The following is a 17980-nucleotide window of genomic DNA, read 5'->3' as shown; positions in this document are numbered from 1 at the left end:
TTCACAACCCACAATATGTTTAGCTTCTCTCTTGTGCTTACACTCTAGTCTTCTCGCAGCTTCAGAATGGTGAATCTTAAACACAATCTCATGATGTCCATTCAGGGAAGCATAATTCACCCTTTGTTTGAATAAAATTGCCCCCCTAGCATTCCCTTTACCTTTAAATGCAAGAACATATTTTCCTTCTGGATGACTGTTAAGCTTCCCATCTCTATTTCGCCTCCCTCTCCTACCCTCATGAACCCGATAAGCTGAATTTAACCAATCTCAATGTATCTGAGATAAACAATCCATCCAACTGGGTAGATTGAGTTGAGACCCTTTTAGAAACTAAATCCATCCCTCCACAATGATATATCCCTCCCCAACAACATCATCATGCTCTGTTCGAGATCTATCATTCCCATGATCACTATAAATTTCCAAGTCCTTCACTTACATATTTGGTAACACCATCATTCAGATCACTTGTACTTTGTTGTGTTGTTTCTTGTGTTATGATTTCCTTTAATGGAAATATCTCCCTAGTAGGCACGAATAACTAAATTAAAGTTCTTATTGAACTCTTGCGTTAACATACTTAATTTTCATTTTGACCTATTCAGTTTCAAATTCTTGTGTGGTTGGTTTACTGGTTGACTATTAGCATTCACCAAGTGGTTATTGATGATCATAGTTAGTCTAGAGTGAACGTTGGACTTTGCCTTGAAAACCAAGCCCCAAGAATAAGCACTTATCATGGAACATTTCAGAGCCCATACTAGTGGAAGGCCAATTGTGCAGTGGGACTTTAGTCAAACTCAGTGATCATCCAGTTAATTGATCAATCAACCCAAAATATCTAGTGCATGGAGAATTCGAGTTACCAAAATATGGTGGAGATTCCAAGGCAATGTAACATCAATTGTAGACTAGCCTTGAGTGTATAGGTGTTAGATATTTTCCCCCTTTTCTTGCTTATTCATTCATTGTGAAACACTATACCACTAGTTCTAAGAATCTTGTGGACACTATCACCACAATAAATGTATATTTTATTTTATACGAGACAATAATTGCATATTTACCTTTGGGACACTCCAAAAATATTTTGATGCACCTTTGTGACCTTTATGACTTTATGACCTTAATTCCCATTCCATGTTCATCCATGTGGATGCACTTTATGATGTTCTACGACAACCTAATGTCCTTGTCAACTTCCTCTCATCTTCCTTGTCATGTTTTCAGGACTTGTGTATCCAACAAGAAATTTGGGAGATGAATGCCATCAAGGTAGAAAATCAAGGGGGTTTCAAGTCATTTATTTAGGGTTCCCACTAGCATAGTCCCACCATATGATCGACCCAATCCCTAAATTGTGGTCTACTACTATTTCAATTAATTATTAGATGATCATGTTGGGCCATAATTCCAAGTTAAATATTATGACTCTTCATATGATATTATTGGAGATACTTGAGGAGACATCTTTTTGGCTAAAGGGTTAAGGGAGGATTTTGACTTCAATATCGACCCATCAACCATATCCTCAACATTTGTCCCATCAACCATATCCTCAACATATCTAACCAACAATCAAGAAGACAATTGAGGTGAAGCATGGGCATCCTCTCTCGCCCATGTTGTTTAGCATATATATCAATCTATGAATGCCTCTACACTCCACCAACTGTGCATCAATAAAATTTTGGGTTTCCCCACTGTCCTCCAAGATGGATACATGTTGTCCCTACATTGTGCCTTTGATTGCAAAGTGGCTAATAATCATAGTTTATCGTGGATGATTGTGATTATACGTAACATCCATGGTCTAATTCATTTGTTTGGTGCCCAATGTTGGTGAATCATTGTATTGCATCATGGTAGCATATATTGCCTTTTTTAAAGCAAAAATATATTGAAAATAAATTAAGTTATGTCTCATGCAAATGTTCAATATTATTGTGTTGTGAGAGCTTTGCATATTATATGTATCATATATCTATAATCACTCATTTCAAGCCTACTTTAAGAAATAAAGGAAGAGGTGCAAGCCCTTGCCATAAGGACTCCCACCAAATCCTCTTCTCGTAGAAAATTTTCAAACGTTAGCCCATAAATCAAACACATGCCCTTGTTTCTCTAGTTTGGAAACCCTTGGATGTTTTTGACAATGAACTCCTCCCAACCACTACTTTAACCATCTATTGTATGCCTTTGATTGGTATGTGTAAATTATTTTGATTGATTCCTGGAGAGGTGTGAAATATAATTTTGCATGACATGATACAAACACCAAATTTAACCCGTGGTAGCCAAAATTTTAGCCTTACAACTCTCTCATCCAATATTAGATACTTCACTAATTATTCAATGGGTAATCTACTTAACAATATATTAAATATTAGAAGCATTCATATTAATATAAAAAATAAGAATAGTATTTAATATTAAGTTATAATGTAGGTAACTGCCAAGTTGACATATTCTCTGCCTTGGAAAGTGAATAGTCAGCTTGAATTAATGTCCGATGTTAGTTTTAAAACAATTAAGATAAAATTATTTAAGAGAACTCACATAGATCTATAAGTGTTGAGATGATAAATATGATGCAAAAATTTACTCAAAAGTTCACATTGTAAAAGAGCTTTTCACTTATAGTAATATGACCCCATTCCTCCCTTGATAGATCCAAGGTTAGTATATTTGTCCCAATATAATAAATGTGTTTCTCTTTTATATTATTAAATTAGGTTGCTTCAATAATCATGTCCTTATTGTTAAGGGGAGATTGTCTTAAAGTAAGTGTTGTCATAAGTAGTGTGATAGAAGTAACAATGGGAAACTATATCTATATATTTTTTATACATGTGAAAAAGTAATCCCTAATTTACTTATGTCCATGTTAGTGAAAATCTATTTTTTATAGTGGTAGCTCAATTATTTGTCATGTCAGTATGAGTAGTGGTACCTTGTGGTCATTGTATTATGTTTAGTAGATATAGTAATAAATGGTGTAATTTAAAAATTTTAATTTAGACTACATTTACATCACAATGTGATACTCTATAATTGTACCAAAACTTAGCAGTGAAGACATGACAAGTAACTAGATGTATTCAACAAAATTTTAATGCTTATCATTGTGTCTTTGAATAATATTTATAGTGCTAGCTAAATTGGGTAGTATTGACTTACTTTTACGATTCACATAGATATCATCATAACTTGTTGGTTTTGATACTTGATTATTTGAAAATAAATGCTAGTTAAATTAGGTAGTATTGACTTAGTTTTCCAATGCTAGTTAAATTATTAACTCGGTTAATGCTATCTTAGAGAACATGTGTACACAGCCAAATTGTAGGATTTCAGTGGCTCGCAGCGATGGATAAAGTTGTTTGAGTGAAAATGGAAGTTGAAGCACAACATGAGAACTTTGCTGCTCTGTGCGAGGCCTTATGCCTTGAACCATCTCTCGGCACGTGGCTTTGAATGCTCTCTGCATTTGATTTATGGCTACGACCCATGTCTCTGTGCGTGGCATTCCCTATATCCAACTACCCTACGCGTGTCTTTTGATTTTCAGGTAAGATGTCTTCATGCTTCATAACATCATTTTGGTCTTAGTCTACCATTAATGTTTCCTGTCTAGACGAGTGGATCTCAGTTTTTATCCTTGTAGCTGCGTGTGGCCATCTTTAGTTTGGCATATGGCCTTTCCCTTTCTATTTTGCCTGGGGCGTGGTATGATTCTAAATTGGTTAGATATTTTTTGGTGCCTCGCATACTAGTTATAGCCTGACAATTGCAGGAACATAGAGGGTTTCAAGGAACAGAGAGGGTTTCTGCAAGGAACAGAGGAACGAAAAAGATAGAGGGTTTCAAGGAATAGAGAGGGTTTCTGCAAGGAATAGAGGAACAAAAAAGATAGAGGGTTTCAAGGAACATATAGGGTTTCTGCAAGGAACAGAGGAATGAAAAAGATTAAGAAATGTTTGCAGATTCAGGAAGATGGTGACAGTGCCACACCAATGTCACTTTGTTTCTGTTGTGCAAAGAGATGGCTAGAGAATCGCCTCGATTTTTTCTAGAGGGATTCTCCAGACGACACAAGAAATTGGGCTTTTGGGAGGAATTGATGGAATGGAATCCAGCGGTGGGCCTGGCGGAACTACTCCATTCCCTTCCTAATTCCTTCCATGACTTTCCATTACGAATCCACTGGAAAATGGTGTTGCATCTTCATCAACCAAACCTTCCTCCACACTGCAATGGACCAACACCTTTGCTTCTACAACCAAACCTTCCTCGTCATCAACCAAACCTTCCTCCTCGTTTGCCCCATTGCAATGGAGGGTTTGTCGAGAAAATGGAGAGACAAACAAACACCAATGTTTGAGAGCCACTAGACTAGGGTTTTTGTGATGGGCATTAAAGGCATGACCAACGACAACAGAGTACATACTCATTTATTCATGGGTGGCGGGAGATAGATATTAAGACCTTCATTCTTATGAAAAGTGGGAGACATGGGTGGGAAACAGCAGGAAACAGCGGGCTAGGCCATCTTAAAATGGAAACAAGACAGCTAAAACCACAGAAACTTTTTTGGTGTAGAGGCTAAAAATCTTTTTGGCGCTAAATTGTTTTAGTTTTATATGTTGGGGCTTTCACTGTTATTTTGCAAAGGAACTCGAAGCTAAGCTAGAAGTTTCAAGGAAGACAGCAAAGGGTTTATTTCCCACAGGTATTTTCCTTTCAATTTGATGTATTTCCCTTGCAAAGATGTTGGCATTGGTATTATTCTCCTTCCGTAGCTGTATTCGTTGGTATAGCTGTAGGAATTGGGATTATTTTCATGGTATAGATGTAGGCATTGGGGATTATTATCAACAATTTCCTGAGCCGTGTCTGGTTCTGTTTCTTTATAATTACATGAACAACTTAATTTCTACTTTGAAGTATCGCTCTCTATTTGTGTGTAGACATGAATCCAATCAACCTTGTAATGAGATGACTCACCTACATGCTAGGAAACACTAGGCATTGGCTCATACATACTAGAGACACTGTCCACTTTCGAACCATACAATTCATCAAGGCCATAAAACTGTTTGTCATTGTCTGGACTCTGAATAATGAAATTTGTCTTCATGAACTTCATCCTCAATAGCTGAGTTATGAGGTTGCAGACCAACATCTGAAACTCAAATATTCTCATAAGCTTCTTGAGGTTCATCGTATGATGAATGAATCAGTTGATGATCTCCAAATTTCAAAGAAACTACATTAGACAACATGGGACAACCATCATTTTGGCTATTGTTATAATTCTTATGTGATTTTCGTTCTTCATCATCGTGAGTTTCACTTTTGTAAACCTGTTCAATTTTCTCTTCTTTTTCAACTACATGATCTTGATATCTTTCAATTGCATCTGAATTCTTAAACCCATACTCGTGAGTTTCATTATTAACAAGTGAGATGGGATTTTCCTGAACAGAAGTAGCTGAAATGTACTGTATGGTGCATTCTTCACCATCTCGAACTTCATTGGATGATGCCTCCTTTCTAAATAACAATTCTTTCTTGTCAATGAAAAACTGTCTCCTTTCTAATTAAGACAAGAAAAGGAATTTTCTTTATGTATCCCATGGAGTATAACCTTTTATATGCAATTGTGTCTTATAACATGATAGTGTTGCACCCTAACCCAACATACAACATTGTAACAATCCTAGTTCCTTTGGGTGTGTTTTGAGAAATGAGGTCATCCTTTTATGAAAATGCACGCCCCATTGGCTCATTGTTATATATTTCAACTTCTGTGCAATAAATGGCCACATTGAGTCACTTGATATCCACCATTCTAGGAGATGCACTGGGATGATCTTTTGCTTGGATATGTGATCATGTGTTTGGCACTAGACTCTAATTCGTTAGCATGAAATAGGTTCTAGAGGGGTGTTATGGAAATATGATTGATTCTCCTCTGAACATCTCAAATCTCCACAAATCTGCGCATAGGTATAATACCAAGCCATGATATTTGTAGCTTGGGTCTTTGAGAAGTATGAGGCATGAAATTGGCATTATTTGGTTTAATCCCACACCAACATTTACTCATGAATTGATGAAACCAGAGCTCATGGGCATTCACTGCATTGTCATTCATTTGAATTCACTTATTCCATGTGTGGTTAACTATATTGGAGGGTTAAACATAATTCTGAGTTTTTATACCCTCTCTGCCACTAGCATTCTACATTATTTTATGTCTTTTCATTTTCCAAGCATATTTCAGGGTTCTTTATTGCATATTGGTGCTCTTCTAAGGTAGCACACCATATCGCTTCATCTACCATAATAATTCTTTGGACTCCAATTAGTAGTTTCCATGCATGCTTAATATGCTTCATATGCATTGCTTTTCAAATGTTGATTTCACAGTTTAATATAAACTGGTGATAATTTATTTAAATATTTTATATACAAAATGATGCTTGTTTGTTAGGAACACTGTTTATTTTTTGAGCACCATATATGGAACCTCGTTGGTTTCAATCCATAATTGCAGAGAGTCAACCAACCAAACTTTCATTTAATTTTCTAAAATCTCTCACTTTAATCCAACTTCTGAATGTTGTTATATAAATGATCGAACAGACACTAACTGTGGCAGCAAACTATCTTGAGGCATTATCTGGGCAGCGAATCATCCCTGAGACATTATCTGAGGCATTGGCCTATCTCTAAGGCATTATCTATAGCAGCACATTAAATCTGAGGCTTCACTGTGGCAGCAATATGTCTATGAAGCAATTCTGAGATAGAAAGATACCTCTGAGGCACTGTTGATGACAACAGATCATCCTTGAGGTATCAATTGTGGCAGCGAACCACCTATAAGGGATTGTTTGTGGCAACGAATCACCCCTAAGGTTTTTATGTGGCAGCAAATCATCTTGAGGTATGGTCTGGGGTTTTGAGGCAAGCAAGGTCTGGTTTGGAGTTGATTGTGGCTGCAATGAGATAGTGAAGTAATGTTTATAGGAAACAAGGAGATATTCTACAGAGATTACTTTGCATTATGCGACAACAATTTAAGACAGTGCATTACCCTTTGTAATATAATCCAGAGAACTCCTTAATGAAATTAGTCTTACATGCATAGAAGTTTAAACCAACATATTTTAGAATAATTTTATGGTTTTACACATTGTCATATATTTCAACATTTATTTATGTAATGATCCTAACTAGTGTCCACAAACTTTTCTTTGTAGATTTCTATTACATTATTCTATACAAAATGGCAGACCAGGTATTTATGTTGCTTTTGGTATTTGTATTATTTATGTTGTTGATTTAGTTAGAGGTTGGATTTGTTTTTAGAAATAACTTTAAAATGATACTTCAAAAGTTTGTTTGTGACTAGTTAAATGCTTGTTGGAACACTCTGATAAGCTTGCCTCAAAGTGTTGGACAGATCTTCAATGCTCACTCAACACATATTTGGTGTTACCGATTCTATTTTCTTATCAGTTTTTTTATCAAGGTTTTCTTATTTTTATGTTATTATGTGTTTTTTTAAGAATGTACCCATGGGTGTTACCGATGCTACTATGGGGGATTCAATGATATTCACTACTTTTATGGAAATGTTAACAAATGCATGAGGGCAAGACGCTGCTATGATGATGCATGAGGTAAGCTTGAATATTGTCTTTTATATGTTCAATTATCTTATATTCCTTATTATATTATGCTAATTTATGTTTGTGGAATGCATGCAATCACTAAAGTCATTCCAACCCCTATAACACCTTATAAAACATCTAAGGTAATGATAGTGGTAAAACTTGATCAATATTTTTGTGCATTTAGTTAACTTATTTCACTATATATATTTATTAATATTTGTGTTTTTACTAAGCGTGCATTTTGTTGGCATGCAGGATTCATTTATGCCCCTCAATACAACCAATGTTGGCATGCAGGGATCATTAATGCCCCCATATACATCTAATGTTATGCAAGATGTAAGATTCAACCATTTATTTATGTGAGTTTGATTATGTTATTTGTTGAGAAATCTAGGGCATATATTTAATAAAGTTTTTGCACAACGACTCCATGATTTATGAGGTGTTACGAAGAGCTACATCATGCCTTCAAATGGATCACCCCATCCTTTTTTTCTTCTTGTACATACAATACTATTTTAACAAGTAACCCAAGCAATATATTATTCCAAAACATGATGTCAAGTTACTTTTTTAGGGTTTTTATGTAATCAAGAGGCCTTTTTAGGGTTTCTTAAATTCAAACCTTAGATCATACTCTTTTCCCTTTATGTCATTCTAGAGTTTATCCCATGCCCTAGAAATCAAATCATAGGGAACAAATACCTTAAGATTAAGGTTTCTAAATACTAGGGTATTTCTTAAAATATAAACCCATAAATTCAACCCTACTACATCTTATGATGGACCCTTTAAAAGAAAATTATTATACATACCTCATGGACACCTATCTGTATTGATTAGTATTTTGGTTGCCATGATTATTTGCAACTTTACTATACATTTCATTGATCATTTGCCACCTTCATGACCTTCTTTTAATGAGTCTTCCGAGATATTGTCATTCTATAATGGGACTTGCTTCTTCATGTGTTCATGAAACCCATGCCTCAGTCATAACAAAAATAATCTTCTTTTTCATTTTTTACATAAATTACATAGAATTGTGATTAGATATGTCATTATGAAGACCGAACCTAGTTACATATTTCAACATTATTCATCTGTTATTCCATCTTATTATTTATATTTGTGCCTTGCAGGATGTTTCTAGGGTGACTCCAACAAGTATACAATCTGTTGGTATAGAGTGTCAATCTACACCTAGACCAGAACCCCATAACATGCCCTTTACAGAATATGTTGGTATAGAGGGTCATGTTATGCCATCTACACCTAGACCAGAACCCCATAACATGCCCTCTACATCAAATGTGGGTCTAGTCAGCATTCTCCCACCAGGACCAGAACAAGTTTATTTGAGGAGTCTTATAGACTCACAAACAAGAATGTTAAGGCTCCTACCAGATATTCCTACAAATGTTCAAATCAGACAAGAAATAATTGAACAAATTCAGTTATGGGAAATTTCATTGTTGGAGAGTGTAGCTCCTGCAAGAGATCAACAAGTAAAATTATTTTATTTTTTTTATAATTTCATTTGTTATGTGTAGGATCATTATTTTAGAAATGAAAAATAGTTTCATATTTTGGTTGGGTTCTTAATAGTTCCACAATTTCATTGTAAATGCAGGAAGTAAGTGACACAATGCCTAATGTATCTATAAGGGAAGCTTCCTCAATCCCCAAGACTACAACAATATCATCGATGACCACAAAAGGAATGCAAGAAGTTACAATCTTGCTCACTTCAGAAGGAAATGTCTTGAAGGATGAAATGGGGTTGAAATTTTATCACTTTATTTTTCGTCATGCAGAACAATTATTTGGAAATACCATCCAAATGGATTGGAGGAAACAAGCCAATGCCAAAAAAGAGGAACTATTTAAAGATGTAGTAATAGCATTTGGTAATCCTGGATTTGATAAGGAACTTATTTTACAGATTGCAAGTAAATACATGCACTCAAAGAGGTCCAATTTAAGGACAAAGTTGACAAAAAACTTGATGTATCCACGTCCAGCTTGGATCACAAACCAAGTGACGTGGGATGAACTTATGAAAGATGCCAAGTTTAAGAGGAAAGTTCTTAGAAATCCAAACTATACGCCATCTGGACAAGGAGGAGCTAAGAGACGCCTACGAGATACAAGAAAAGCAACCCAAGCTAGGGTGTCAAAAATTGGATCTCACAAATTAGGCTCTGGTGGATATAATAGTATTCGTGGTGGTATGGTAAGTGATATTTCCATCTATTATATTTTCTATTTTAGGCAAAGTAACCATGGTCACGTTGAGTTAATTGTATCTTATTAGTTATTTTACCTTATAGATATGATTATCTTTGTTAATGTAGGTTCACCAGTTTCAAAAGGAAGCTTCAGAGGAAGACCTAAAATATGCTTTATTACATGGTTCCCAAGGTCTTTGCCAACACATGATAAATCGAGGGGAAAAATTAATTACTGGTTATGGATCCGAGGTTAGTTGTTTATAATATTATATGAATAATGCAATAAATCAATTGGAGGTTTTAATGTTATTATAACAAGTTAAAGTGTGTTGTGTATAAGAATCAGGTGAAACATCTCGGAGTGAGCATGGGGAGGAGATACAAGCACATGATGATTTGCTTGTTGCACAAAATCATCCAATAGTCATTCCTGAACCTTGGCAGGAAACCATTGTTGAATTTCAGCGAATGGGAGATAGAAATAATGAGGAGGGTGTTCAATGTGATGAGCATTCCACACCCACAATTAATGTAGCACCTCCCAAAAAGAGGACAAAAAGGATTGATATGTGTTAAATTTTAATAACTTGAACATGCATCACTCTAGCTTCTAAGGAGCGCACTAGGTTGTGAGGGTCCAAACATAAACTAATTATGTGTGCAACAAAACAAATTTTGAAGATACTTTGTTTTTTTTATGAGTACTTACATATTATGGGCATCACTAAGACTGTTGCAGGTCCTAACTTGTATTATTTGTTTGATTATGATCAATTTGATATTCTTATATTTGTGTTGTATGTAGATGACCTGGTCCTAAAAGTTAGTTAAAAAACTCTATCCCATGGTGCAAGAAGAAACTGGCAAGTGAAGTTGACATGAAGGACATACACCTCATGTGTTATTTCTTGGTCTTGGAGGTTTGGCTGAGTTGAGGTGAGGTGGTCCTCGAATAGGGGTAAGTAAGCAATTAAGATTCTGAAGAAGTTTCGGATAATGAACAATAAACCATAGGCTACTTTTATGATACATATTTTGAAGTTATCAGTAGATTAAGATTCAAATTTGGTTGATTCGTCAGCGTACAAAAAGTATATAGGTTCCCTAACATATCTGGTAGAATTTAGCAGTCAAATTGCTGTGTGCATGAGATCCCTTGTCTCACAAACAAGGGGGGCTCACACCAATTTAGTGTCCATTGGCTGCTAATATATGGTTGAGCTGAGATTGCTGCAAATATGCTCCATGGTTTGAGGTACGTGAGGTACTTAAAGGGCACACTGGCACAGTGCTTTGAGTTGTTGCATGCTTTAGTGGATTTTGACAAGGCCAGAGATTCAGGTGGCAGGAAGAGTGATTCATGGTTTTGTTTTAGCTTGGGTTCAAATATAATATCTTTGTTAGGATGGGATACCCATGTGTGCAAGTTGAAGAAGTCCCTTTCTGGGCTAAAGTAGCCTCTTGTGCTTGGTACTCATGGATTTATGAGTACTTGCAGATTATGGGCATCACTAAGACCGTTGTAGGTCCTAAATTTTATTATTTGTTTGATTATGATAAATTTGATATGCTTATATTTGTGTTGTATGTAGATTACCTGGTCCTAACAGTTAGTTTAAAAAACTCTATCCCATGGTGCAATAAGAAACTGGCACCTCTGGTTTCATAGAATGAATATTTACATATAAATTTGTTATGGGTCTTCTATGAATGCATGCATTTACATTTGATCAGGTAATGACAGACCCAGATGCTCCTAGTCCAAGCGAACCCAACATGCGGGAATGGGTTCACTGGTATAATAAATTCCTTCCCTTCTCCTTTCTTCAATTTATACAAACATGCAGGAATGGCTTCACTGGTATAATAAATTCCTACCCTTCTACTCTCTTCAATTTATATAGACAATACACTAAAAAACAATACACTGCAAAAAATTGAAAGAGAGACACTCTAATGGTAATAATATTTGGTTATTATTACCAGGTCTGATATGCACATCGAGGTTGCAGAGTTCATATCTCCAGTTTTAGTATTCTAATATGCATGCTTGAGCTTCACAACCTTTGCAATCTTATCAAAGTTTCTAGTGCATATTAGACTAGATAGGTCTGATTTTATTTGGTAGTGCTCACATTCAATTATAACTTGATGGTGTCTAAACAATGGCACCAGTTTAGATCGTGTTGTGCCATTGTCCATATTCAATGAACTCACTGCCTTTGTCCATATTCAATGTACTCAGTGCTGCCACAAAATGGCACATACATAGAAGCTGAGTCATTCCCATCCTCACATAGAGTTGCCAGCACTTCCTCTTCCTCCTTTTGCATTTGTACTATCACCACTTCATTGCATATTTGCCACACCATACTATTTAGTATTTTTATATGGGCCAATACACTGTCCTAGTCATCCCAGCTGTATAATGCACAGTTGTACCGTTGTAACACTAACATAGGCACCAGAAGCTATGCTACTAGAAAGGATTAAAAGTAAAGTAGGATGCTAAGACCTTAATGTCTTTGCATGTCAAACACTATGCAATAAATATTCAGGTTTGCACATGGAGTTCATAGGTTCAAGGGTAAAACATTGAGATCTGTGGCCAGCCCTAATAGATTCAAGGTTGTTTGCTTCTGGACTGTAACACTATCTAAGAAACATTTTGTTTGCTCATTGAGTCTGTTGATTCAAAGTTAAAATCAATATTATCTAATAAAGAGTTTCTTTTCAGCAAGAGCTAATAGATTCAAGGTTAAAACATTCAGGTCTGCAACTAGAGTTAATAACTTAATAGATCCATCTTCAAGGTTAAGACATCTTTTTTTTTGGCCTGGGAAACACTATCTAATAAATATTCAGTTCGAAATAATAGTCTTTGGACAATCAAGTATTATTTAATAAATATTTTGAGTATTTTCAAAAACCTAGCGATCATATATTCACTTTTAAAACATTAAAATAACAGTTTTTGTCTTGTCAAAATACCATATAATTGGTACTAGAGAATAATAGATTCAAATTTTTGAATATGAGGTTTGCACACAGTTATTATTTTATTCTGGTTAACCAAAATAGATCTAGTGAAAATGGATCTATTATTTATGGTAGTTCTTTAAATTTGGTATCTCAGTGAACTTTGCACCCAGCTTAAAAATAGATTGATAAAGATGGATATAATGCTGGTTGGTATTGGTAATGGGAGTTTATTCATAGTTTTTCTTATAATTTGGTATCTCTTTGAGGTTTGCAGCTGGTTGATGGATAGATCGTAGTTCAGTTGGATCTACTCTAATTTTCATCTGGCTTTAATACATCATGGATGGCTTTAATACATCATGGATTTTTGTGGACTTTAATGGTTAAGAAAATTCTATCATAGTGTATTAGGTTAAGATGGTTTATTTATTTATTTTCTCCTGTCTTTTGCTTAAGTTGATATATTCTTTGAGATTAAGATGCTTTTTTAATAGGTTTGATGAAGATTAATGTATTCTAGTTTACTAGGTTAATATTTTTTGTTTTAGTAATTTTTTTGTTCTCATCATCTTAAAGATAACATGAAGTTAAGATGAATCATTTTAGGTCTAAACTTTTTTGGTTTTAGGTTTAGTTAAGATTAGTCTCTTCTAGCTTGTGAGGTTAATTTGTTTTGTTTTACTTTTTTACTTTTTTAATTGTTTTACTTTTTTAGTTGTTTTTACCTAAGGTGATAAACTCTTGAACCGAGATTTTTTTGTCAGTTTTTTTAAATACTGACTTTTAAGCATTGAGGTGTGATATTTTCGAGGTTTAGATAGATTTATACTATCTTTAGGTTAGATTAAATGGAACTGATATTCTTATGGATTAGATAGATTTGTACATTCTTATGTTAGATTAAATGGAACTATGTTGGATTCTACTAGGTTATTTACAGTTGTTTTAAGATAATGGTCAATAAGTTGAATAAATAATAATTTTTGTTTTTGTATTGGTGATCCCACTCAGGATAGTGACTGATATTCCTGGAGCCACAGATGTAGCTCAAAGCCAGCTAGCCTTTTCACTTGGTGGACTGTGTGGATTACATAGTACTTGGCCTTCATTCCTTCTATTTTTAACAGTTCAAAATGTTGTTTAATTTCATATTTTATCTCAGTGGTTGAGTTTACAAGTTTTTGCAGGGCATGAAATAGATATGCTGTGATTTGTGACATGATGTACTTTCTATCCCATTAACTATTTTGGTCATATTTTTTTTCGCATGCTTTGTAATACTAAGTACTTTTCCTGTCTATCAGCAGAAATCATGAAGTTCGATGCGTGCAAAGGAGTATGCTTCTAGATACCCTTGCAAAAGAATTGGCTCTAGGAACGATCAGATTCAATGCTAAAGTTGTTTCCATTCAACAGTCTACAGATTCTTCTTTAACTATAGTAAAACTGGGAGATGGAACGCTTATCAAAGCTAAGGTAGCATCTTAAATCCAAACTTCTGACTCCCATTTGAAGTAGTAAAACTTGGGCGTAATTCTGACAAATTACCTAGCAGTTACGCTACAATAAGCCTTCTGAAGCTGAAGTAGAATAATTACATATCCTTGGAATGTAACAATGTAACAGAGTGCTGAGCCCCTCTAGAGACATCCTTCTATAGACTTTGATTCTCAAATGATATTTGAGGCATCCCTGTTCTCCTATGTTTTTTACCTGTTTTCTATGGAATGGGGATGAGAACAGGAATGCCACAAATATCATTTGATGCATCTCCAGTTTTGTGGGAACGGCTCATTGGATGTCGCTGGGACATCCCCTACATGAAGGGACCATTCTTAGGATATTCCCAGCAAGAAAGGCACTAGTCTGCCATTCCTGAAATTTGGTTCTATGTTGGAGCCATTGGTGAAATTCATTTGCTTGCCAATTCTTGCTGGAAGATAGAGTCATTAACCTTTGGCCCATTACAATGTCAACCTGCAAAGACAATTAAAGCATTGGATAAAGATGCACCCTTTATACTACAACAAACCTTTCATAGGTTGTTTGAGACAAATAAAATGCAAGCTGAGTTGAGTTCACTGTTATATATCCATAAATAGAAGTTCCTCCTCAACTGTACATTGTATATATTATAACCACTGACATAATGATGGCATGATCTGGTGAGAAGCCTTCATTAACTGAATTACATTATGTTATATGGAATTGTCTTGATTTACTATCGAGTACTCACATGTCTGTTTAAGGTTAAAAAATTAGTAAACTGCATTCAAATGCATGCTAGTCACATTATTTTCTGCTGGACAATTATATTGCAGATAAGTAGGCATTGTGCTGCTGGACAATTGTTCAACTTATGAATAATTACAAGTAACCAAAAAATTTGGTTTCTCTGGTAGAGAACTATTTAGCAAAAAATGAAAATAGATTGCTAGTCTTTGCTTTCAGCTAGGACTAACATCCTTTGAGTTTTCTTCGATCTTCAAGACAAACTATTTCCACTGTTAAAACTTAAATAGATATAAGGTAGAGGGTAGGCAATATTTAGCTGGCCAGAGGCCAAGACTACTTTATGTAACCCAAAGTATAATCGTGAACAACTATAGCTTGTATTGAAAGTTCCATCGTAAGTTTCACATGTACATAATCAAAATGTTTGCTATTAAATAATTTAAGAATCAATACACATTTTAGCCTAGGAGACCATGACCATATACAACGATGAGAATAGAAAAATTATTTCCCAACTTAATATTCAACCTCAGTTTGATTTTCTTGTTTATAATCCAGGAAACCATGGTAAGAAGGCCTGTAGATCCGGAGGAGGAGCTCAGAATGATGGCTCAAGAAGTCTGTGGTTATGTGGAAGTTGTTCTGAATAGTCTTGCTGCAAATGTTCCCAAAGTAAGACATCCATGTGGATGAGCACACAATACAACCATACAGAATCTCAGTGTTTATTCAGTCCATGATACTTGAATTGATGATTTGATGATTTGCAGGCTGTGGTGCTTTGTCAAGTTGAGAAAGCCAAGGATGAAATGCTGACCCAACTTTATAGCTCAGTCAGGTAAGGTTTAATGACAAAATGTGGTTAAGGTACGTCAATAATTAGTTTGATTATTTTCCCATTTCTGTATTTTGCCAGACTGATTTTGATTTTCACTTGAAATCAAGTCTCTTGGGACTTTACGAAAGTAGTGTTTTTTGTCATCCTCTGCAAGTGTAGTAGACACCTGTTGATTGGAGCACTGTACATTTGAGCTTTTGGGGTGCCTTTTCAACTTTTTGTTTAAAAAGGTCCTACATGGATTTAAACTTGGATCGATCCCAAGAGAACTTTTGACTTATCAATTCTATTTTCCCGTGTTGATATGTATGTAGTGTGGGCTCAGTAGCAACACCTTTTAACCTCAATATCAATGACAATGGAGCAACTATGAGCCCTTTTTTGGTTCCTTTTTATCAACACTTTGTTTTACTCGTTTATGTCTCTTTATTTTGAATTTTAATTTAATTTAATTTTGAATTTATAGACATACTGTGTTATTGGTTGTTTTGATCAATACTGGTTTGCTTTTCCTGCTTCTGTTGGCATTTTCCTCATTGAATTGGTGAGGGTTCTGTATTTTTCCACTTATATTTATTTGAATTTTAATTTAGTTTAATTTTGAATTTATAGACAGACTCTGTTATTGGTTGTTTTGATCAATACTGGTTTGCTTTTCTTGTTTCTGTTGGCATTTTCCTGATTGAATTGGCGAGGGTTCCGTGTTTTTCCACTTCTATTTATTTGTTTCCTTCTTATTTACTGATTGGGATTTTGTTTGTTGCAGTATTCATGGGCAATGTGAAGTTATCATGTTTGATGTTACTGCACGATTGACTTACAAGAATGTCCCAACGTGGCACAGAGATCTTTGCAGGTATCTCTTTTGCAGAGGGGTTGGATCTCTAAGTAGAAATGAAGGTTCCTTAATTGTGTGGTGGCACAACTGCCTGAACCGATTAGCTAAATATCTTTGTGAATTTCAGGGTGTGTGAGAACATTCCTATTGTTCTTTGTGGAAACAAGGTTGATGTGAAGAATAGGCAAGTGAAAGCTAAGCAAGTTACTTTTCATAGAAAGAAGAATCTTCAGTACTATGAGATATCTGCAAAAAGTAACTACAACTTTGAGAAGCCATTCCTGTACTTGGCACAGAAGCTCTCAAGGTGAGCCTTTAATCTAGTTTCTGATGCTCCCTAATATGAATGTTATATTAAAAATTTGCATTGATTCTATAATGGGTTATTTTTATAGGGATCCAAACCTTCATTTTGTGGAGTCACCTGCTCTTGCTCCTCCTGAGGTTCAGATAGACCTTGCAACCCAGCAGCAGTAAGTAGAATGCTATTTTCTTATTATTTTTTGTTAACTTTTATTGAAATAATTTGTTCCATTTCTAAAAGATTGAAACTTTGGCTTACAATCTTTTATGTTGTCAGGTACGAGGCAGAACTTGTAGCAGCTGCGGCCCAACCCCTTCCAGATGACGATGATGATGCTTTTGAATAGCTTTGTTAAGATGCTTTTTCATATTTAGGGATTGGTGGATTCAATTAGTTTTGTATCATTGGAGTTTGCTCTTGAGTTCCGACATTTAATTTTGATTTGTATTTGGGGCTTAGAATAGCATTATCGCATCTCTCTATATGTGATTTGGGTACTGTGCAGATGTTTTCATCGGTGGAGTTGGCTAAGCTATCTTAGTTCAACTCCATTACAGAGCTATTTTTATATGCTAAGACAGTTTTTTCCGTTATATACTCTTGCACATTTTGCACAAGAACTTTTTGTACTCTTCAAATATTTCAAGAATGCTCAAGTGCCTTTCGTTGTGTACTGTTGGGGGAAATGCTAGTTGCGATGATTGTTGCTTGTAATATATTATGGCTTGTTAAAACTTTCTCTGAAAATTCTAGCTATGTCTGAGGATTTATTTTAACTCTGAAATTGGTTTACATAAAGCTTGTACAATGAACAGTTTACCTGCTAGACTATCAGAATAAATGATATTATAAAGG

At 35.1% G+C, this 17980-nt stretch overlaps 2 protein-coding genes across 2 annotated transcripts; both read left to right on the top strand.

Moving 5' to 3' along the window:
* Positions 1–15707: 15707 nt before the first annotated feature.
* Positions 15708–16012, top strand: LOC149253540 (dynamin-2A-like). The gene is made up of 2 exons (XM_089456853.1): positions 15708–15817; positions 15916–16012. Exons 1-2 carry the CDS (start codon positions 15710–15712, stop codon positions 15985–15987), a joined length of 180 nt encoding a protein of 59 aa, XP_089312979.1. The 5' UTR covers positions 15708–15709; the 3' UTR covers positions 15988–16012.
* Positions 16013–16748: 736 nt separating this feature from the next.
* Positions 16749–17714, top strand: LOC149253539 (GTP-binding nuclear protein Ran1B-like). Its single transcript, XM_089456852.1, has 4 exons — positions 16749–16839; positions 16949–17128; positions 17217–17294; positions 17402–17714. The coding sequence occupies exons 1-4, from the start codon at positions 16775–16777 to the stop codon at positions 17469–17471; spliced, it is 393 nt and encodes a 130-aa protein (XP_089312978.1). The 5' UTR covers positions 16749–16774; the 3' UTR covers positions 17472–17714.
* Positions 17715–17980: the final 266 nt, after the last annotated feature.

This window comes from Pinus tabuliformis, chromosome 7 (genome assembly GCF_031772625.1).
Source record: "Pinus tabuliformis cultivar Carrire ecotype Pingquan chromosome 7, CPIR1, whole genome shotgun sequence".
NCBI classification, from domain to species: domain Eukaryota; kingdom Viridiplantae; phylum Streptophyta; class Pinopsida; order Pinales; family Pinaceae; genus Pinus; species Pinus tabuliformis.
The sequence above is the reverse complement of the archived record's forward strand: the minus strand, read 5'-3'. Positions and strand labels throughout refer to the sequence as shown.